The 24,430-nt window shown below is 38.1% G+C and overlaps 1 protein-coding gene across 1 annotated transcript in view; it reads right to left on the minus strand.

The window, feature by feature from the left end:
• Nucleotides 1-636: 636 nt before the first annotated feature.
• The window catches only part of ACTR3 (actin related protein 3), a 29,318-nt gene continuing 5,524 nt past the window's right edge, over nt 637-24,430 (minus strand). The window contains exons 2-12 of the mRNA XM_068687298.1: nt 15,170-15,225; nt 11,060-11,184; nt 10,410-10,520; nt 8,836-8,931; nt 7,284-7,391; nt 5,511-5,654; nt 4,670-4,843; nt 4,036-4,128; nt 3,453-3,578; nt 1,865-1,948; nt 637-1,512 (exon numbers count right to left, since the gene is read on the minus strand). Coding sequence (XP_068543399.1) covers nt 1,417-1,512; nt 1,865-1,948; nt 3,453-3,578; nt 4,036-4,128; nt 4,670-4,843; nt 5,511-5,654; nt 7,284-7,391; nt 8,836-8,931; nt 10,410-10,520; nt 11,060-11,184; nt 15,170-15,225 — 1,213 coding nt within the window. The 3' untranslated portion in view covers nt 637-1,416. The remainder of the gene's footprint in view (nt 1,513-1,864; nt 1,949-3,452; nt 3,579-4,035; nt 4,129-4,669; nt 4,844-5,510; nt 5,655-7,283; nt 7,392-8,835; nt 8,932-10,409; nt 10,521-11,059; nt 11,185-15,169; nt 15,226-24,430) is intronic.

Below are 24,430 nucleotides of genomic sequence, written 5' to 3' on the forward strand. Positions count from 1 at the left end.
CTTTCCATATATAGCTTTGTTTTGGAGGCTCATTTATCATGCTCTGAAGTAACTGAAAGCTCTGGCAATTGAAGAGCTTCTCTCTAAAAAGTGAACTTGAGGAATAATGAATTCTGTAGAAGAAACCAAGAGATCTCCCTCTTGTGGTCTTCTACATGAACAGTCTTGACTACATTTGTGAGTTCGGAAGTGTCTGAATCGGAGTTTTCTATCATCAAGTATTAATAGAAATTGCAAGTATGAAGCTTTCTTCCTAGAAAGAATGAGAAAGAGATCGTTTTCACTTCACTTTTTATCTACATGGTATTTTCTTGCAGAAAAACCAGAGATTTAAAACGCAGAGCTGTCTCCTGTATGCCACCACTTGAAAGAAAATGGGAAAAAAAAAAATCAGTTACAGAATGAAGTAGATGAACAAACCTAACAATGCAGATGGATGTTAGGTTTATATAGATCAGTGCTATCTAGATGAACATATAAACTGTAGTTCTAAGAAGCTCACACTTCAGCTTACACAATGCACATAGTGATCTCTATCTTACAAGCCAATCTTACTCATTAAAAACAACAGCGGATATGTAGGAACCCATGCTCACAACTTCCCATGTAATGATATGAACAAGTCTGACACAAACATAAAAAGAAATTTTGTGCCTTTATTGGAATGGTGTTAGGCTTTAAATACACCAATTTTGATAACCTGATTATTTGGTTTTAATTAGAAATGACACTACAGAACTGCAATACTGGTCCAACAGTCTTGTCTTTTTTTTTTTTTTTAAAGCAAGAGATAGAATGAAAATGCACCGAGTAATCAGAAAGCACTAGCAGGCATCAGTTAATCCAAGATACTAGCTTCTTAGTTCCAAAAGCACTCGCATCGTGTGGAACAGGATTTAGACTGGTCATGATTTTCAAGAACTAGTTGCATGAGTCTTAATGACTTTTCTTTAATTTACTTTAAAGATGGTCACTGGTAATTTTTCTCAAATATTACAGTTTCTTTAATTCATATTTTTCCTCAAAGTATAAAAAAAGTAAGAAATATAAACAAGCTCCTGCGTTGTACCCATAAAAGGGTACAACTGAAGCATTAGAGAGCTGACTATCTACACACCGTCAAATCCCACCAAATCTTGGATAATTCTTTAATATACAAAATATCAGGGCACAGAAAGAACTAAAACCCACTTTGTTTGTTACGCACAAGTCAAATAATCTAAAGAAAAAACGTGATCATTTTGGCTTTCCACTACATCCGCATGTTCAGACACTTAAAGTAATCCTGTTTAATTGCGTTTGGTCTTTTTCTTATTGTCAAGGCATGTTTGTTATCTTAATACCAGCCATCAGACAAACGAGTGATCAGAAAAACTCCTCCCCACCTCCCTATCCCTGACCCCTGCAAGGTCAGCTTTAAGACATGACTCCAAACACTGGGTTGTGACGACAGATGCTAGGACCAATTTCTTCATAATCTTTTTTGGTATGGCATACTTGGTAGAATTCAGGCTGTAAAGAGGAAGAGAAAAAATAGTCAACAACACTATAATTTACATAGCAAGTGGGAAAAAGCAAATACAGATGATTTGGAAGACCTAAAGTAAGTACTATTCATCACATCAAACCAAAATGTACTATAAAAAAAAAAAAAAAAAAAAACAAAACACAGAAGTAATTCAGCTTTCATTTGCTCTTTTAGAATTTCCAAATCCAATACAAAAGCTTTGAGGGAGAGTGTAGTGTTTCTTACCTAAAAACTATCAGAAATCCCCCACTTGCATTCGATATGAACTACATGGTAGATGAGAAACCCAAAAACATACCCAGGACTAAAACATGTTTAGCTTTATAGCTAACTTACTGTGGAAGCCAGCATTGATCCTCCAAACCAAACAGCGTATCTTTGCATATGGTGTGTAATGACTTGTACATCAATGGGCTTAGGCTATAAAATAATTTAAAAAAAAAAAAAAGGAATATATTAACATTTAAATGATTTTTTTTTTTTAACTAACAAAAGCAAAAGACTATATTCCAAGCTTACTAATCACAAAATAGTTTTTCTGAAATGGTTGGTATGTAAACATACAATTATACTATCAGATTTTCATTTGTACAACCCAGACTAAGAAATAAGTGTTTGTTTATTAGCAAGAGCTATCTACTTTTCAGATATTTTAAGGTATTTGCATTCATGCCAATTTTCTCAACAGCTCCACCACCCTCGTTCCTCTCACATTACCCACCTTCAATTTTCTGTTTAATTTCCTTCAGGGAATAGCTATGCAATTGCAAGAATAGATCCGTACTACTTATCCCTTTCCAAAGAAGGCTTCTGAAACTTAGTTTTTAAATTTCATGTCATTATTTTAACAAAGCATTAGTTGCAGATCGATCAAAAATTTAGCTATGATCAATGCACAGCTGTGCTTTTCCAACCTATAACATAAAGGTCTGTCTCACAAAGAGAACTGAGAATAAACTGAGTTACTTGAGCTAAGGAACTGTTTATAACAAACTTCAGAGTTGCCTCCATGGCATATTACGAAAAAGCACTTTTTTTTTTTTTAAGTACTGTTTGAGCTTGTCTAGCTACATTACTACTAAAAATTAAGTGAGAAAATCACTTCATTATTGACTTAAAAAATATTCTAACCTGCTAATATCTTTTATGTATTCAGAGTCAACAGAAAAAAATGCAAAAATAAGATCAGAGGTAAGAAGTAGAATGCATGTAAACTAAGGAACATGCAGTTCAGTGAGAATATTAATTCAGAGTATCATAGGATAATTCAGATGGGAACAGAACTCAATGGCTCTAGTGCAATCTCCTGGAGGTCAAAGGAAATTATTCAGAATTTTATCCAACAGAATCTTCAAAGGACAGTGACCACACAACCTCTCTGTGCAGTTACCCATCCAACACCCAATTATCCCCAAGGAGATTTTCCTTACATCCAAGCTCATACGCTGCTGTCCTTTACATGGTCATCATGCAGCACTGTCAAGGGCCTGGTTGCACCTTGATAACCTCCACACAGGTTCCAAGGGGGCTGCTATTAGGACCCCACAAAGATTTGACTTCTCCAAATAAGCCACTTCTTTCAGCTTTTTCTAAAGGGCAAATGCTCTATTCCTTTGGCTACTACTGCTACTAGTGGCTTTGCACTGAGCCTGTACCACACCTTTTAGTGTCTTTATGAAATACAAAACACTGTTTTGAAATACAAAACAGTACTGTAGCTTCCTACAATGTTATACAAATGGCCCCCAGAAACAGTCTTTAACTCTCTACAACATATATAATCTCTGAAAAGCCTGTAGAAGAACCTTAAATGAAGGTGAGAAAATTTCAAACAATACTGTTGTTCCAGTATGTTATTTTTGCATTTTCCAGGTAACAAGGGATAGAAAGCTGCTAGTTAAATGTATTGGCTACAAGAACTAACCTTCAGTCTGCCACCACTAAGTTCTTCACTAAGTTTCAGTCTTGCATCAACTGTCCTCTTCAAGTCTCGCTGCAAACGGCGACCAAAGTCCCTGAACATGGTTGAACCTCCAGAGAGGACAATATTCTGTTTAAGGAAATAAAAAAAATAAAGGTGAAGACCTACAGTTAATTTTTTTAATTAATCTACTCCTTTTTTATTTTTTTTTTAAACACAGTTAACAGGTATGCTTTTACCCTGTTTTAAGTTGTTTAACACTTATACACGACAGAATATGAATACAAAGAGGCTGTGATATTAAAACTGCCTATGCTTTAAAATCCATTTATATCTTAGTGTGTCTCACTTCTTTCACTTAAATTTACACTTCCCTTATTTCTTTCCTTTACATATAACTTTTCAGAATGGGATGTCTCATTACTCAAAAGTAAATATAAAGCCTTCCGCATGTTAGACACTCTTCCAGAAATGGTTTCTGCTTTTGAAATTGCTTTTTTTTTTCCAAACCAAGTTGCCAATACATATTTCAATATAAACCACAATCCTTCTAAAACAAGTATTAAAAAACATTTTAGCTACATACCTTATAGAGAGGACGCCTAACATCAATGGGACAATTCTGAATAACTTCATCTACTACTTCTGAGATTGGTTGTGTAAAGTCAGGATTAGCAAACTACAAGCAAGAATAAAAAAAACAGTAAGTCAACATGCAGGACCATATGCTGCAAAGAAAAAGGGGCTAAAAATAGAAAGGGGAAAATAAAGAACCATCCCATTATACTAGGGATGCAGTGAAAGTGAAAAAGCTAATGGAATATATTCCTTAGCTATATTTACTGCCATTTATAAAAGTTTTGAAAGAACCATAAACCTAAACTATCTATTTTGCTATTCTCCTGTACAGCTTTTGTTAACAACGGGTCAAAGAATACATGACCTTCTCAGATGCTGAGAGCTGAAGCAAAACACCCTAACATGAAACAAAAGCTTTCACAGGAGAACATGGAGAGGAATTCAAGGAAAAGAAAAACAAAGATTTATTTCCAGTTAATTTTTCCCTACACTGGAAAGAGAACTTAAAATAGCTGATACCAATTTACCAATGCAGAATTCTTAGTTGGAATTACCACTTCAATAATTTACAAATACTACTTGTAGGACACCATCTAAAACGCACCTAAAACAAAAGGTGAAGACAATTCAAATCAACTTACCTCAGGATGGAAGAAAATCTCTGGCCCCAGGAATCTCTCATAACCAACATCTATGGTAAATTCTTTCTTTGAGATAGCATTAATTCCAGTATACTGTTTAATCCACTTTGTACCATCTGTGTCATACTTGTTAAACTCTTTTACTAAGTCAGGGCAAACATAACTAAAACGTTCCTGAAAATTAAATATATACAGTTGTAAGTATCTCGTTAAGTAGAGCAGAAAACATGGTATCAACTTTGTAAAAGTATAGTTATTTGAACCTTTAAGAATACGAGTTTGAAACTAGCAAATAATCTTCCTCAAAAACAGCTGAATTGATGTTTACTGCATACAGTAATAGCTCTGCTACTAGAAATCATTTCTGTGCAGCACTGAAAGCAGCACATCTTGCTGGGTTAAATTACTTTTCTTCTGTTTTTCCCTCTAAACTTCTATAGCAATGAGAAATGAGTTCTAAAGTATACTGAAGAACTGCCATAGAAACACTGTTAAAGCATACTTTAAGCTGAATGTCTTTCAAAATAGCTCTGTACTGTAAAAAAATATATCAACATTCTTTCTGAATGAGTGATTACAGCTCTTTACATTACACATCCCACCAAGAACATTTTCTACTAAAATAATAAAGGGGAGGGACAAGTGAAAATTGAAATTCTAGGCCAAAGTGCGGACAACCCAACAATACATCTTAAATGCAATGTATTTAATGCTTAGACATTTTAATATTTACAAACAGAGCAACATTATTTAGAAGGCAATGACTGAGATAATTTATTTTTTAAAATGTATATTGAACTCTGTTCTTAAACAACCCGAACATTTACAATGTTCACATTACCTTCACTGCTTTAGCTGTTTCCAAGGATTGTTCGGGAGGAATTCCTACTTCTCGTTCTCTCAGCAGCTGCTGAATGAAGTATGTTATATCTCGCCCTGCAATTGGAATGTGTTTGATACAGCTGCCAATCACGTATCCTTCAGCCTATAAATAAAAATGAAAGGAAGACATTTACAAGAATTCAACAAAGCTTAGAATGGAGACAGAAAGAGAGTCTAAACACCAATTCGTTACCTGTGATTGCAAAACTGAAGCATTTTAAGACCAGCTCTTAATTACCAGAAGTACACTTCTTCAGTTGCACTATTTTACTTTTGCAGTGTTTTGCTTTGTGTTTGATTCCCAATTACTACAAGGTTAGGAGGAACAGGAAGGCCACTAACATATAAGGCAGACAGTTGCTATACTCACTATTCTTTGGCCTTCATTCTCTCTTTAAAATGAGGTTACTCTTACCAAGAAGATCAAGGTACCTTGTACTGTACAACATTTTAAAATAAACGATTTGACTCTACAGTCACAGCCATGTTACAATCCACATGAACCAAAATTAATTTTCTGAAAGCAGGGAGAAAATGGATCACTTAAGCACATTAACTGAGATGGCTTAGAAAGTGAGGCTGGGATACATTCATCCATCAGTCTACCCTTACAAGTCATATTCATACTGGGGGACAGTATTGGGGCATTTAAAATATCTGGTCTAAATGCAGAAACCAAAAACACTAAAAAAAAAAAAGCACAAGACATGAAACCATTTTAAAAAGCAATTTGCACTACTAAGTGCAATTAGAAAATAGCTTAGCTAAACAAGGTTTGAAATCCCAACTGTTTTGACAAGCCTTATTAAAAATATGCCATCTCATGAACAGTCAGAACAAATAATTGCCGCTATATTCCACAAAGATTAATAAGAAATTTCTACATTACAGCATAGTTTTGCTCATAAACAACGCTACTGTCTGGTATAACCAATAAAGTAACACCTGAGGTTAGTGTGGCAGGATAAAGCTTTATACAGATTTTGGTCTGTAAAAATTGTAATCTAAATTTTTTCAAGAAAAAGTTATGGTGCCTAGACATACATTTATTTCCTCAATGGGAAAGGGGCAGAGCCATGTTAGCTGCCATTTGAAATAAAGAACACTAGTGAATGCTCCAATTTTAAGTACATAGCTTTGTAAAAGGAAATACATGCCCACTGTGAAAATAGCAATTTGACAGTTAAGAAAGCGTTAATTATTTAAAAAAATATATGATCATACCAGTTTTTGCTTTTAAAAATCATATAAGGGAACAGATATTCAACATTAAATAACCTTTGATTTTTAGTCAGGTTGGAACTTCTGTTTTTGCTTGCATCACTGATGCACTAGTATACTAGTGGACATTAAGCACAAATTGAGAAAAAACCTGTAAACGATGCTGCATCTGCCCTTAAATATTTTGCATCATTTTCTAGCAACACAAACTGGAAATATAATAAAGCCATAAAATTTCACTGATCACTTCGCATGGCCTTGCAAATCTTCATTTAGGGTAAATCTTTGAAAGACAATATGCCCTGACAAACTCAGGGTGCAGAAAAGTTCTTCCAAAAGTTTCTGCACTAGCAAATAAACAAAATGCCCCACACCTATCAACCTGGCAATTATCTGACATTTTTGAAGAATCCTAGCTATACTTCAGTCTGCATGAATGAAGACTTCAGAGAAGCTGCAGGACAAACTGTTCTCCAGGTAAGTTGTTTCTATGGCTTTGATGTACACTTACCACAGGAATGACATGAGTGACACCATCGCCACTGTCTATGACTGTGCCGGTCAGCGTCCGTTCTCCTACTTGTCTTGACGTCCAAGATGCAGCTAAGGCAAGGACAGCCTTGTAAAAGAATACAAATGAAAGACTCATCTTAATAATTTGTCATAATAAATCCATTGCAAATCCCACCTTCCACTACTACTTCCAACAAAACAGTACCATGCACAATACATTCCATTTATTACACAAATGTCCTAGCAACAGAAAGGAAGATTTCCTGTGCTGTAAGCAAAGATAGTAAGACCACTGGAGCTTACTAGCATTCAGTCTACTTCTATAAACAAGCACCAGTTTTACAGGCTAAGGAGAGCATTACAAAATGACAGGGCCATAAAATCCATTATTTCCATTAGATGAGTATACAACTACTGCAATTTTTACCCAATCCAAATCTTTAGCATCTAAGCATTCTCTCAACAGTAGAAATAAAATTGAATTGCAAGCTGAATATGATAAATTGAGAGCAACATATTACAGGGAAGACCAACACAAAGTTTTATGAAGGAACCAGGGTTAAAAACTTTCATACTGAAGATGAAAGGGTATTTGTCTTTTTCTACACAATGGGAGGCAAAAAAAGGACATTGTCAAAAATGTGGTATTTCTCGCAGTTACTTTATTATTATAGCCTGGTAAACCGGTTGGGAGAAAAGTAAATTCACAAGCCATCTTGCAAAGTAATCAGAGATTTTTCCCTGAAGGAATCATAAAAGAACAATGGGTCTGAGTTTGCAGAGGGAAGAACCAAATAAAAACTTGAAAAATTGAGGGCATCTTCTAGTGAGCTCCTGCTAAACAGCATTCTAGATATTTTAAAATGTTTTATTAAGTAGTACTTTCACCTTATCTCCAAGTTACAAATTTCCAGTGGAAATGTGATTCTGTGCTATTTCAGAAGTTATGAACAGAAGTCATCAAGAAGTACGTCATGCTCTCAAAACTGAAGTCCAGTGGAACAAAATAAGTGTCTCCTTATGCTAAAATAACTTTATCTACATGTAAACAAGAAAAACCTTTGTCTTAAATCGTGCTTACAAAAAAAGTTTCATTAGTCTGCTTCGTTTTTTTTTCTCCACTATTGACAGAAATATCCTCTTAAAAGCTGCTAATGAAAAGAAACTTGTGGTCATTTATGGCACAGAAACTGATTTGATAATATGCATACCCAAGAGTTTACAAACAAAAAAGGCTGCATAAATGCAGTTTTTGCCTTCTGATGCTTTCTAAGCATGTTCAAATAAACATCCTTTTTGCTACTTCATATTAAGAGTAGTATAGTTCTTGGCCTACTACCACAATTATCACAATTTTTGTTTATGATGCAGCAAGATTTTATACTGTCTAGTGCCATTATGTACCCAGACAGGAGGAACATATCTAGACAGACATCTAGCAGTGGAACTAGTGATGTAGAGTACATAAAAATATTCCAAGCATCACTCATACAATTTTCCTCAGTGAATTTGTGAACCGTAGCCCTAACTTTCAATAGTCCTGCTCTTACCTGAACAGCAATATATAGCCCTGGAACATTGAAAGATTCAAACATGATTTCAGCAGTGTATTCTCTATTTTCTGGAGTATTTAATGGAGGCTCAGTCTGTGGGACAAAAAAGAAAAAATTTTATTTACACTGAAATCAAACACGTCTTTCAAAAACCACCTGTAAGTACATTTTGAAAGATGAGCCATTCAACAACAATAGTATGTAAAAATAGTAAGGTGCAAATGGTCCTATTAGATGCCAATGGTGTAAAGAAGAAAACTCCCCTGACAATAATAGAATTTTTGCAAATCACACTGCAAAAGCACGATCTGAGTGAAAACAGAAAAAAGTTTATGTCTAAAGTTTAGACATTAGAATAATTACTGTTTAAGCATTCACATCAATAGTCCCTTGTGTGGCTTGGTCGGCTCGTTTATAACTTTTCTTTCACAAAGAATCAAGGACTATCAACCTAAACACGTCAATATCTACATTTTACCACATGAAGCACAGCAATTAAGAAAAAACAATTCATTGAACAAATTTTTCTTCAAGAAGCAATCATTATAAAACAAGAGTATACACGATCAGCTGTAGAAACGCACTTAACAGAGGAACTAGCAACTGTGTACGATACTATAACAGCACACTAAGTTTCATAAAAGTACTATGCATACTATTAAATCTCTCCTTTAAGAACGCATTTTGAGTTGTGGCATAGGGTATTTCAGAAGTATCTATCTTTTATTGCATTAACCATGTAAGAGTAAAGACAAGAAGGAATCTGACTTAATGAATATGATACAAGAAGTCATGGAGACAAACAGCAACATGGGAAAGCCCAATTATTTATTCATAGGGAAAAAAAAAGAGTAGCATGAGGGTTGGTAAAACAGTGGAAGAGGTGCCCAATTGGCATCTCTACCCTTGGAGATATTCGAAGCTTGGCTGGACAGTCCTAAGCAACCAGATCCAATTACACCTGCTTCAAGGACATGGTTGCATTAGATGGCCTTTAACAACGATGGCCAACACGAAATTCCAAATTGCTCTATAAAATCCACACAAACATATTGCTTATTTTGATGGCTTTAAAGGAAATGCAAAGGAATAGCAGAGTCTTCAGAATAACCTTTGATCCCAATTCAAATTCAATACATCCAAATATGACAATCAATCCTTCTGAATTCCACACAGAAAAGAGACAGAAGTTCTACTCTCTAGACATACTATATTGGTGACAGTACTGTAAAAACAAAACAGATGCAATTTCACCAAGTCAAAACACACGGGTACTATTCTGCCTCAAATTTAAACATCATTATTGAACTTAGTGGATAAGTAATAAAAGACGAAGGAGGCAGAGGTGCACTGGGTAGAATTCAGAAGGGAAAAAATGCTGCAGTTCAGACACTGGCTTTTAACGTCTTTAGGAAATTAAAGCACTTGGATGTGATAAACAAAGCCAGGAAAGCATCATAGAAATTGTATTCACTTTAGTTTTCAAGTTAAGCATATTCATATTTAAGAATTATTCCATGAACCAGCATAAAATTATTATTAGTCATATACTACTTCATAGTTTTACTTACCAAAAGAAAATAATGATCCTCAGGTTCTGCCCTTAGATACTTAAAGATTACTTGCTCCATAAACCTCTCCATCAGGTCCCAGTCTTCAACTATACCATGGCGGATGGGCCACTGTTATAGAAAATGTAAAAACAATAATAATTATTATTATTATAATAAAATAATCTGTTTTCAATTGTGGTAGAAGCATATGATCTACATTTGAAAACTTTGCATCAGGTTTTCCCTGTCCCAACCTGACACCTATTCAAAATTCTGACCTTGAACAGTAAACAACACATTAAGCATTCCTCATTAGCAGAGAACAATGGTACTAGGATAAACCAGAGGATCCCCCTAGGCCAGTATCCTGATTCTGAAGAGGCTGATGGAAGATACCAAGGAAGAAGAAATAATGTCCTACCTCCCCTTACCACTCTCCCAGCTCCTCTTCATTTAAAAAGAAGCATGTATTCACTTTTTTTTTTTCCAAAATTCCCAAAGGCTCCCAAAGATCAGCAAAATGTATACGATACCAAACCTTATCTTCCATTAAAATGGTTAATAAGAAAATAAGATTAGCCATCTAAGAAGCATTCATAAGTTATTTACCAGGTACCTGATTTTTTTCCTAAAGAACAGTGGAAAATTAGTTTAAATGTCTCTGATACCTTGGTTGCATAAGTTGGTTTTTCTATTGCTTCATCCCCGATAAAGAAGTCTAAATCATCAACACCTTTCAAGACCCTCCTCTGTGCTTGATCCACCACTTTTGCTGATTCTTTGATAGCAATACCTTTAACAAAGAACATAAACAATGCTGTAGGTTATATGTCCCGCACTTCAAAAGAAACAAAAGGAAACCCCACATTCAGAAATAGGAAAACACCAACTGTATTCATCCTTCGGTTCAGGCATAAACACAGAAAACCTAAATAAAACAAAGAATTTGAGTTCCCATGACGGACAGAACTAGGCTTCACACAGTAACACAATAAGGATCTAAACGCAGATTTAATTTTTGGGTGCTCAACATGCAATCAGGGAGATTAAATACTAGAAGAATCAGTCTGATAGGGTATCCCTAAAGATCTCATTTTGTTCAACAAGTGGCCTAAGTTTCTCCACAGTCAGCTGTTAACACCCAAAAGAAAGGAATGCAGTGGTAGGAGTTGTGCAAAGAGCAAGACAGAAGACACATTGCTATTACATAAATCAGTATTTCATTTCACTTGCTCCAATTTGATTTCTGGACGTATTATGAAAATGAGATACAGTACACACAAAAGGAACTGAAAAGCAACTTAAAAACACAAATGCAGAAATGCACAAAAAGGAAGGATAGGACATAAGACAGAGTAAAAAAAAGAAAGTTGGAAGATAATAAAAGGAATATTTTGAAACAAAAAAAATAGGAATTTATATGGCTGTATCATGCATCTTTAGACACTTTAAAACAGATTTTCGTAGTCTTTAATTTCTTCCTTTTAATCCTATTCCTATCTTATCATTAAGAACAGGATGGAGAGTTTCACTTAAGACTATAAATCTCTCCCTTGCTTCAAGGAATAACTGGCAAAAGTTAAGAGCTTTTATCTTGGTAATTTATTCCTTCCAGGATAATTACTCGTCATAAATAAAGAAAAAATTAGAGAAATACTGGCTAAGGCTAAACACAGGATCCAGGAAAGATGGATCAGCGATGAGATATCACAGAAACACAGATGTGTTTCTCCCCTCCTCTTTTGCATCAGCCTCCAGGCTACCAGGGTTACAGTGCCAGCAAACAAAAAAACATCAGGTTTTGAGTCTTCCTGATTGTCTTAAAACATTCGCCTTTAAACAAGTGGAAAATTTCATATAAAAAAATAAGTATTAATATCAGGCTCTATTATTCAAAGGCTGCGAACCAAAAGCATGCTTAAATACAGAATTATGTCATTAATCCTCACCTTCAGCTAGGAAGTGCTCTTTGCTCACAACCAAAAGAAATGTCATGAAAACAGCTGCTGCAGCCTCAAGGCTGCAGGGCAAGGGGCTGCACAGCCACAGGGCTTGGACATGTACAGCATGCTAGGCTAAAGCACCACCAGCTCAGCAGTGGCCCCATCCTTCTCCCTTCTCTTCCCATAAACAGCAACAGAAGAGCTGCGCAGCCACAGAAACTAAGAAGTGTTGTGAAAGACTGAACAGAGTGAGGCAGAAGATATTATTTTGAGCTCTTCAAGAGGAAAACTGAATCATACCACAACTTCTGTAGCGGCTTACAGGAGGGGAGAGGAAGCAAAAGGCTAGAAGCCAAAAAGCAGAGAGGTAGGTAAGAAGCAGAAGCTGAAGCTGAGCGGAAGGAGATGTTGCAAGGCCAGTGCTCGCTGCAAATGAGAAGAAGCATCTTGCCAAATACTTTTCAGGTCAGCAACACAGCTTGCAGACTTCGGGGAAGTTTTGCCGTCCAGATGTGTGTTATCACCACGACGTTTCGAGTGAGACACCAGCACTTGCCACAGCAGTCAGAAACCTTTGAGTCCAAGTGGCTGAATGCTGCTGTAAGCCGCCAGCGAGACGAGAGCTCTGCACACACTGCTGGCGGTCAGCGCTCGTGGCCAACATCAGAAACAGGGAGAAGGAAACAAGCAGAATGAAGAACTACAGCCCCAACACACAAACGGGAACATTCATCTTGCTAAAACCAGAGCTCGGCTACCACGGTGCTGAAGATGGGCAGCGCTCCAGCAGTATCACAGGGCTTTGGCTTTGGTTTGCTTGGCACGAGAATAAGAGCTTTTAGGAAAAAAAAAAATAAATCAATTTTTCTGCTTAACCACTCCCATGGCCTTTTTTCCTCTTTTAAAAGCAAGTAAAAGGTCATCTAATATGTAAATTATCATAGATATTTTGAAACAGATAAATCTGTAGAACTACTGGGTTACAGAAATAGACTCCTATCTTAATATACTGTAGGAAAGCAGGATTGAGTGAATGAAAAATCAAGCAATGATCAGCTGGCAGAAGAAGATGAGAAAAGCAAATAAGTCTCTTCAAAGAATTAACCCAACATAATTTCATTTCACTTTTCACGCAAACATTTTTCATCTCTACAGAAGCCAGAATTAAGCCACGACAACAATATAAAAGAGTGAGAGATAAAAATTTGTTAATCCTAGGAGTGAGTAAGATAAGCAGAAAGTGAACCAGGGAGAAGGAATGCTGCTCCAACCTGTTCCTCAGCAAACCTTTTTTTTTTTTTTTTTTAAAGAAACTTCGAATTGACAAATGCAACAGTTATTCCCGGAAATCAAAATGAGAAACCGAAATATTTCTTAACTGTGAATATTATGAAAAAAATGCAGAACTCCTTGAAAAGACCCACAGTTCTTTTTAGTAAGATACTACTTCGAAACTAACTACTACCATAATCTGTTTTCAGTTTCAACTGTAGGAGAATTTAGTCTGAAGTGCCTCTTTTAAATACATCCTATATGAAAAGCTATCAAGAAATCCCATATTCCCCTTCTCTTCTATTTTAAAAACATCCCTGTTGTATAAATTTCGCTGCTGAATGATCTGACAACTGACTTGGTTTCAAGTGTCAGAATATCTCTTTGCTTTCGTAACAAGAAAGTAATTTTCAAATGAAATAAACCAAGTCTGAATATGCTGAAAAAAGCACGCAAGCCCTAGTTATATGAAATTAAATAATTTGTTTATTTTTTTAAATTAAACTTGGCTAGGAAGCATAAAAAGCAATGTGAGGTTTTTTCATATAGATCAGTAAATCTAACGTTAAGATAAAGTTTGCATGTGAAAGACTAAATTAAATTGTAAGTTATATTTTATATGCCAGAGTTAACCACATGATACTTGGAAAGACACATGAATTGAGAACTATATATTAGAAATCAATCTAGAAGAGATTGCAAGGATTCTATCGCATGTATAAAAACATGAGAACGCATTAAGTGATTTAACATTAGCTTGCCATGAAAATGGCTTTTCTGACGCACATTTTGTACCCCAAAAAAACAAACAACAGAAAAACAGAGCCTGAACTACCAGTTCTTTTCTACAGCATTAAGCATTGTTACTTCCAGCTCTTTTCCTGTTGTATTTACAAGGAAAACTGGGTGTACTAATTACTCCTTTCTACCAGGATGCAATACTTGATTACTTTGGCCCCGATGAACATGAACACTGACAAAACACCAAATGGTGCAGAAGGTGAAGTATTTCTAAGGGAAGTATTATGAAGGGAAGTTGACTGAGCTCCACTCTCCAGGCAAGAACCACATCCCTTCATGTGGCAGAAACATTTCAGAAGGCAGGGAGTGAATAAATAAGCAGTTTTACATTTGAAAGCATATGTTCCTTAATTTAATGTTTTGCAAGTAAAATAAGTAGCACAAACTGTAATACTAAAAAATACCTGGGAAGCATAATATTATTATTTTTCTATTTATGATCACCTGAAGTTTTATCTGATCTATTAACTAGCAGGAGAAGAATCTTCTAAAAAGCAAATATAGCCATGCTATAACTTAATATCTGAAGTTAACTTCTTGGAGATTGAAACCATCACAGTATGCTCTTTTAATGAATCTGTCTTTCTAAACCGAGCATCCAGAGCAAAAAAAGTCACATAACCATCCTGTCATCAGTCACAGGTCTTTTCTATTTGCTTGGTTTTAAATGCCCTTGTACATAGCACATGCTCAGAACTTAAAGGGATCATACCAACTTTTACGTGTAACTTGAGCACTCACATGCAAGTAACAAATACTTACATGAGGGAATAATGAACTGTGGTTCAGTGTTACCGGCATATCCGAGCTTCGTATACCTATTAAAGCAAAAAAAAAAAAAAAACAACTTAGTTATAATATTTAACACAAGAAATACTAAAGATGTTTTAAAGATTAAAAAAAAAAAAAAAACATGATGTGGGAAGAGAGGTGTGTTCGTTAAAAAATACAAAGTCCTTTTAAAAGAGGTGAACCAATGCCTCCTACTACAAAGCAAGTATTGTTGCTAGTTTCTACTCAATCGAAATGGCACTACGAAACATGAAGTAATTCAGTTTATCAATGACTAGGAGTAAAATTCAGTCACAGAAGTTGTTCTTCCCTCTTCAGGGATCTGCAGGAATCCTTTGGTGTATTTTCACGTAATAAATGTTAGCAGTAGAATTATTTTTGCAACTGCTAACCATAGGGGAAAAAATTCCCTTGGCCACGGGCTGCCAGCCAGACTTGAGGCAGGACTGACAACCACAAGCCTCTCCTGCCATGTCCTGCCATAGGTGCTACCAGTGACAGTGGTTTAACAGAAGTTAATAAATGGAAAATATTCTTAATGTGTTTAATAAGACTAAGGAGAGCAAAAAGAAGAGAACTACACACCTTTGCCCACTTGGTTTCCAGAACACCCTACGGACATCACTTACTGGGATGAAATAAGAAATCTGACAAAATTCCCAAGGCATTCGTGGAAAAAAAAAGTCAATGAAATCCACAATACCAAATCTTTGCTGCTGCAAGAAGTGTTATAAAAGAACAGCGCAGGCAAATTCTAATGTGTGCAAACCAACACGCACGCTGCATTTTGGGTTACAGCCTACGGACGAGGTTAACACACGCAGATCTAACAGAGATTGCATTTTCTTCATGCAGCCCCGAAGCTGCCCTAGCCCCAGCAGCAGGAGCAGGAGGCCCTGCAGCGGCACCACCACACCTTTCAGCCGTGCCATACAAACCTGGCACATCCTAGGCACCACGAGGCAGTGCTGACTTTAATAACCCATAAATCTGTGTCAACAATACAGCAAAATGCCAGGCAACGCATACAGTAACAGGCTAGAGGAGTGTTTTGCTGTGATGCTGATGACACAGAGGCTCCCGAGCTGCTCACGTGTTCGCTACCACCTACACAGCTCCTGCTGCTGACACGAGCTGTGCCTGGTAGCACTGGGCCAGAAGTGTTATCCTAATGAAAAGGAAGATAAGTTTCCCTTTAACAAAGTGCTTAGCACAGGACCTCAACTAGAGCCAGAAATGCTTTGCAAGAGTGTTTTACAAGCTGTAAAACCCATCTTGTCTGTAACCCACTGCAACCGGTATAACCGTGCAAAAAAACTTGACTTCGTATTGATCAACTGCTATGTTTACTGAAGAAGAAAAAAGGCAAAATAAAATACTTAATGGAAGAGAAAAGAAGTTGAACACCAGAAAGACATGTACAATTCACACAGAGACCAGCACGTACCGCACATGCCTGAACTCAGGACAGGCAACTCAGATTTTGCAGACTCGAGTTACATGAAGAGTTTTGCTTTTTTCTTTTAGATGCCTTAGATAGTTCCTAAGAAATCCCAAGTAAGAATCCCACAAGTTGATGCCTCTGTAACCAGCTAACGCAGAATACAGCTTTCAGTTCCAAATGAAAATTAATAATAAACCCAACAAATATTGACTCACTCTCTCCACCTTCCCATGCAAATCAGAAGCTGTGGCATGTAGGGTTTTAAAGCCGAACCTACAGAGGAACTTTGGACCCTGATGGCTACACAAGCTACTAGATCAGAAGTGCCTTGTCAAGCAATAGTCCGGCTTAGCTTTCTTTAAGTGACCTATTTCAAAGAAAACAGAAGTTAAAGTGCTGCAGGTAACATGCTGTTTAGTTGCTTGTGGTGTTGGAAACTGCCCCGTATGCACACATCCAGCAGACAGGAAGAAAACCAGCCAAATGAAAGACGTATTTTAAATAAAAAGGCTGTATTCAGACATAAAATCAGCATATCTAAAAATACTATGGCCTACTCAGCAAAGAAAAGTCTCCTGACTCATGGAAAAAAAGCCCAGTTTTTAGGTTTCTGAAAAAGGACAAAGAAAACCCCACGTGGCTTCTGGTGTCGGAATATTAAAGCCTTAAAGCAGCTCTCCAACGTAGTCTCAGATGCAATGCTTCAGATTTCTAGTAGATCCAAGCTTCCCAGCCAGGCTCTGCTGTGCATGGGGAGCACCACCATGCCCGGCTGTGGGTCAGGGAAATAACCCACCCTCCTCACCTCCTGCAGCTTCCCCAGGCACCATCCCACAGCCCGCGCCTAGGGCTGCTGGGGAACAAGCAGCAGGCTTCCTCTTCCTAGCCACGAGGCAACAGACGCTCTTGAATTACAACGGAGTGTGAAACCAGTTAAGCCAAAACTATAAAAGTTAATACAAAACTGCAGCTCTCCGAGTGTGCAGTCTAATAAAAGCTTCTTTAATGACTGGGTTTTGCGAAGAGTATTGTTCAGATTGATGAGTTCTGTTCTACCAGCCACTTCATGTGAATTGCTCAAATCTTCTGAAAAAAAAAAAATGATACCTTGGGCAAGCTGGATTTTCCAAGTCTCGGATTTCCACAGAGCAATTCACGCAGCGTGCCTGAGTAATGGATGATTCACGGGGGAATGAGGCACGCCCTGCCTTGTTCAGGGTAGGGATCCAGTATCTTCTGGCACTCCTGAAAAACCTCCTGACATTAAGATATCACAAGGCAGCACCAAGGCTGGATTGCACTTCCCCTGGAAACCACAGCTTCGTTTGCTTGCTGCGCACACTGAGAGGTGACAGGAACGACGTCCATGGAAAACGCAGGCACACATCGCTTGACGAGACTCAAACTCAGCTCTCCCACACTGAATTTGAGGCACTTGGCAGCAAAAGAACAAGGCACAGCATAGACGAGGACAAACATTAGCTATGTGGATTTCTATTGAAATCTGCAAAACAGAACTGATTTTCAAGACCCCAAAGGTGGAAACCTGCACTCAGCCTCCATCATGCAGACGACCTTCGGCTACCTGAAGTGTTTCTGCAGCCCTATTAGCTCACTTAAGGAAAAAGGAGAAAAGCATTAAAAAATGTTGGATAATAACTATTTGGGCTGCCTTTAGAAGATGAACTACAGAACACCCAACCCCAGCAGGGCCTCACACAGCACCCCATGGTCTGGCCTGGGCAGATGCTGTGACAACCACAAACATGTCATTGGGGGGGGGGGGGGGGGGGGGAGGGGGACGACGACGGACACATTCAGAAGCTAGTGGCGGTTCCTTCTCACTTGACTCTACTCATCTACACCTTAACCATCAAGGCAGGAGCATCACTCGGGTCCCACCCACCTCAAACTCACACCCTGAAATTAAGAAGTAGTTCTGTGCTACTCCGCATGAGAGCTTTCTGCAAGGACAGCCAAAAGGCTCTTCGCAAAGCTCTCAGCTACACTAATGGGATTTCTTCTGTGCACTCTCTCACCTAGAATGGATGTTTCTAAGGCTAGGACATGAAAGCAGTAAGTTCACTTGAAGGTTACTTGCATATCAGTCACGCAGACGATTTTAGAGCTAAGAGGAAACAGCACTTAGAGCAAGAATCTCTAATGAGCACGTCATTAAAAACCTCCATCTGCAAACCACAAGCCTTGACCACGTGCCTTTCCTCCATTTCTTTTCTGTCCATGATGAGTGTCATTCTGCTTCCATTCACCCAAATTATACACCCCAATCCTAACACAACTGTAGTTTTAACAGAAGCCTTAAGAATAGGGGAGAATTATTTCTTGGATAACACACTGAAGTACTGAGAAGCAGATGAGAAATGGGGTGGCCCCATACGAGCTGAACCCTACACCTGCTGCTGCCAGTGCTGTGCAAAGACACAAGGAGTTACCAAGTGCAAGCAGAGCAGAGGCACGGGTAAAGTTCTGATTCCTGCTCCAAAGACTGCTGAAATGTTTTATTCTGTGATGGTAGAGATGTGGATACCTCAAAGACACTACACATTGCTTCCTGCAAAAAGCTGAATTTTGCAAGTTACACTGCCAACAGGAGTGAAAATGACCATGTGCTCCCAAGTGCACTTTCTCCATTAAAATCCAACCTAACAAACTCTTCTCCCACCACACCACAGAAGTAAACTCTCCATATGTGCTACCTGGACACCAGCAAGGAGCATTTTAATATCTGCACATGAATCTGCTTGCTAAAATAATGTTTATGCAGACATCCTCCACTGTAGCTTGACACGCTTTGCTGCATAACTAATTCTTACAGAAAACTAGATAAAGCAACTGCACAAAACAGGGCTTTCCTTTCGTATTTCAATTTATTAGATTCCAGGCATTACTGATTTTCACATTTATATTAGCATTATTAAGTAAGTGGCATCGTTATGAATGGCTTAAGATGTAAAAAGGTTATCTTGTGATTTTATGATTTCACAGTAGGCCACTGTACAAGTATGCAGGATAGCACAAATGCCACTTAAGGTCACCAAAGTGCGTAAATCCTTTCTTGCAGGTGTGCACGCAACAGCAAGATTCTCCTCTGGCAAAATTACCCTCATTCTAGGAAATGAGTAATTAAATGAGCAGGTTGAAGAAGGCACTACAGAAAAGCTGAGAATGTGACCCAGTTCTATGGGACATACAGGCAGGCATGTGCTAATACATTCCAAAGGGCATGACATACATCAAGTGACAAAAACAGCATTTTTTTAAACGAGAAAGGAAAGGGATCCCACCCATCAGTCTCCAACTCCTTACAGATAGGTGTCCCTGCCACCAGATAAGCTGCTGTTGGAGAAAAACCCAAGGGGTCCTACTTCACTGGTGCAGAGAGATTGCACAACCTCAAAAGCTAGAGGGTGACAACTTCAAAGGGTATGATATCCTTTCCTGTTTTAACTGGTGAATTCTGCACTGACGTGATTTATTAGATATGGTGGTTTTACTGTCTCATATCTTTTGATAACAAAACTGCCTTAAAAAGAAGTGGAAAACTTTTCCAGCATGGATGAACCTATAGCTTTTAGATGCAGAGCCCCACCTGACTGAAAAGCCTGAACAAGCCCTTACGTTTTTATTTGCTGTTTTACTTCATTCAGACTTCTCAAGAAACAGATGAGACTGAGGACAGAAAAAAAAAAAAAAAAAAAGAAAGAAAAAGACCACACCTAGGGAGCATTTGATTCTTAAATCCCCATAAAGAGAAATAATGGGAAATTGATGGTGAAAGCAAGGAAATCCATCCTCCCCCTTAAAAAGAGGTCCCATGCTCCAGCAGGTGTAAATTGCTTAAACAGCAGCAGATCATCAGAAGCCCCTGAAGGAACTGATTATATTAGGAAAATGGGACTTCCTTTAATGAATTAAGATGTCCTTGATAAAACACGAGATAGCAGAAGACTTTGGAATGAGTTGAGCCCTTTATATTACTTTATATCTTTAGCTAATACAGATCATCTTTCACACATCATTAGGTTTTTAGTTTTAGGGTTTTTTTTGTGTGTGTTTTTTTTTTTTTTTTTTAAATAGCAGCTGCTTAGATGAAAAGTTTTAAAACACCCGTTGATCAAAAATGTTTCAAGCACTCAATAGTGAAAGCCAAAGCGTTAGTTCTACAAATGGAAAAAGCACACGAGATTAGAAATGCTTTTAGATCCTGGTTAATGCATAAAAGACACATCAAGTGATGGCTAAAGTACTCTCAAGTACGTATGGGACCCCTGGGCACCAGAGAGGGATTTGGCAGTTTGCAACTTTGGCCTTGGAATGAACAGCATTAGCACGTATTTGAAACCATTCCCTTGCTTCTCAGGTGGAATATTGCATCAAGCCACTTGAAGAAAAAAAGTCACCTTGACAACTAACACTTCTTTGCCATATGCCGTAACAGACAGGGTAAGACAGAACAGAAGCAGACTGAAGTGGTATGCAATTTGAAAGGTAATGTCAAAAATTAAAGCAGTGCAATGTCAAAAGCAGCTTAAAATAAATGTTTGTTAGAAGTGTTTGTTTCCTGAAAAGAGGAAAAAAAAATAAGGAAGGCTAACATTTTTTTTTTAAGTATCTGAATAAAGAATCCTTGACAAAAACACGGTTCTGCTTTTTCTTCACAGCTACACCTGCAACTCAAAGTACAGATACCATTGCAATGCTCACCAGTAAAATCGAGCTTAAAGCACAATAAAAACTGCCAAGTCATGGCCACAAATGGACAGAAGCCTCCAGGTGTGTGTAAAAGGAGTGCAGGCAGCAGCAGGCACTACAGACACTCACAATAAGGTCAGCTGCATTTGAAAACTGGCACCTGGAGAATCTTATTAACTGCAGCCTGGGGAGAAGACAAAGCTCAAAGCTACCACTGTGCACAGCTCCTATTTTGCTAACAGTTGAGGGGAATTTTCCTAACATTTGGGCAGAACAGAAGAGAATCTACATTCAAGATTGCTTTATGTTTACTTGCATCTTTGATTTAAATTAAAAGCCCCAACAGCATTGAGAATTGACTCTAGAAGCTCTCCCCTCCTGAAGTCAGCAGGAAGATAAGATGCATTTATTAGCGAGAGACCTTAGGTTAGGAGTGAGTCACAAGCAGCATACCTGAAAGCCACCCCTACTTAAATGTCTAAGGCTAACAAAACCCAAGGTCAGGCACCCTGATGTCAATAACATCTAAACTTGTAGTCCTAGTCAATTTGATTTCTATTTGTAAAATCTCTTTCAGATATTTAATGCTGACATGTCCTTTAGCACAGAACGGAGTTAGTTCTGCTTTGAATACATTTTCCTCAAAGTCAGAGAGGCAAATGGCCTTGGATATTATCTTTGCATAATGAAAGCAGTTTGTGTTGGCAAAAGCAGAATGCTCTCTTTTTCCTCGCTGCTTCCTTCGAGACTTTTATATTAAATCATTTTAAAAAGCATTTTAACAGTGCCTCTGTGTTACACCACACCCACACAATACTAACCTACACAGATTTTTTTTTAATTTACATTTAATTTGCTCTCTGAGCACTTTCTATAGTCTGACTCCTCCATGTAGGATGTCCAAGTAGGAGGAAACAATACCCCAAGTCCGGAAGTCATCATGACTGATTCCTTACACTGTAAATTACTTTTTATGAGAGGGAGATTAACTTCGCAACTTTCCACACTGTTTGTCCAAAACAAGCTGAACACCGTGCAGACATACTGAAAGAAAAGAATAGGTGAGTATACCTAATATTTGACAGCTGAAACAAGAAGGGACCAATTTAAACAACAAATACACAATTTCCCAGTGAACAAAACCCTGCACTGGGGATGCTGGTGACCAACACACCACAGCAACATGCTCATGGATATGGGATTGGCAAAACCTTCAAGCCATGATGCAGATGGAGCCACAGCTTGCACAAACCTGAGTGAACTTGATGGTTTTTCCCAAGAAAATGCAATGCATTGGCTAAAAGTGTAAATAGTTAATCCAGATTAAAAGAGAGAAGATCACTTCTGCTTGCTATTGGCACTACAGCTGTGCCTGAGAGCTGCAGCCCTGAATGGAGAGCTGTGTGCTGTCACCTCAGTGATATCCCAGCAGAGGGCAAGATGAACCCAAAGGGACTGGCAGACCATGGAGAGGAGACCAGGAGCCCGCAGCAAGCCCTGCTGGCAGCTCAGGCTTCCCACCTGCCCAGTACTGGCCACCTCTTCAGCAGGTAGCCAAGCACTTTCTGAAAAGGATATGCTTGCATAGAAATATCAATTTACATACTTACCTGATCACACCACACTTCTATTAAAATGTGGCTTTGAATTAGAAAGAGTTGCTTGTAGAAAAGTGTGCCTTACTAAGCTGGGGCTGAAAATCTATCACTGAGTTTTGGTGTAATAAAAGGTAGGTCTCATTTAGCAAGTCATATTGTGAGAGTTCTTGCAGATGATAAACAACATGAGAAATTGAAGGCAAGTCATGACAAAAGTGGACATTGAAAAATTGATGAGATATTGCATCAACTACATTATTAAAATTTGGATTAATTCACTGACAGCAGGGTACAATCAAAATAGAGCGGACAGCCTCCTGCCTGCATCTTGTTCTCTACAGACTGATCACGACATAACACATCCAGCGCACAGCTGCGGACACTCGCAGTGACCACAAGAGAATTATGCAGAGAAAAACGATATCTAGATTTTCTACTTTCCACATCTAGGCTTAAAAAAGCAAAGTCACGCTCAGGTCAAAAAAAAGAGGGAGGGAGGGAAAAAAAAAGACTGACATTGTGACCTACAGAAAGTCAGTGGATGAAACAATGACTTCTTCAACTCGGATATAATCCTCCCTTGGCAACTGATTCCTTTGCAGAATAGTTAAGGCAACATCAGCAGTAGCACTTGGAAAGGACAGATCAGTATCATTTTGATGGTTAAAATAACCCCGATTCGGGCACTTCTAAGTCTGCATTCAAAGCGGTATTTTTAAGGATCTACCCAAGGATATATATTAGATCTGTACACCTACGTATATTTTAGTTCATTGACTAAAAAGAGGAAGTTGCAAAGATTCCTTTTTCTATTTCATTGGGACTGACTAAAATTTTAGTTGTTTTACCCTTGGATTTATAATTTTCTCCTTCAAGTCTTTAAATGAACAATACCTAAATTAAAAGAGGTCTTGTTGGAAATCAAAGCTTTTTTGCATTTTTTTTTTCCAGAGTCTGCAATGATGAAACAAAATGTTGAAACTTTTACACTCATGAACTAAATGAGAAACTTTGCAGCTGGTCTTGTGCCTATGAAATAATAGAGAAGATGGATTGCTACTCAGGAACGAGTATGGCATTTCTGAATTCATTGAAGCCGTATTTTCAACTAATCTAGATGCTCAAACATGCATCACACCCATACAATCAACATCCTTTCTGGGCAAAGCGTTCACGCGAGGTAATAACAAGCGACCAAGAAGGGAGCAGAGAGCCTGCTCTGTGCCACCCACACCTTCCCCAAAGCCGCCGCCACCGCCAGGGCCGTGCTCTGTTCTCAACTGCTTCATGAGCTTCCCACGCACGCCCGACCAGGAGCCGTGCTGTACATGAAAAGGGGCTCATTTATCAGCAACTTCACAGATCCGGCCCATGGATGCAAGCAGTTTTGTCCTCAGCTCAGAAATGTATTCCCTTCCCCCTCCCCCCCCCCCCTTTTTTTTTTTTTAAATATCAAGCTTAAGTGGGAAGCAGGGC

The sequence above is a fragment of the Anas acuta genome, chromosome 6, assembly GCF_963932015.1.
Source record: "Anas acuta chromosome 6, bAnaAcu1.1, whole genome shotgun sequence".
NCBI classification, from domain to species: domain Eukaryota; kingdom Metazoa; phylum Chordata; class Aves; order Anseriformes; family Anatidae; genus Anas; species Anas acuta.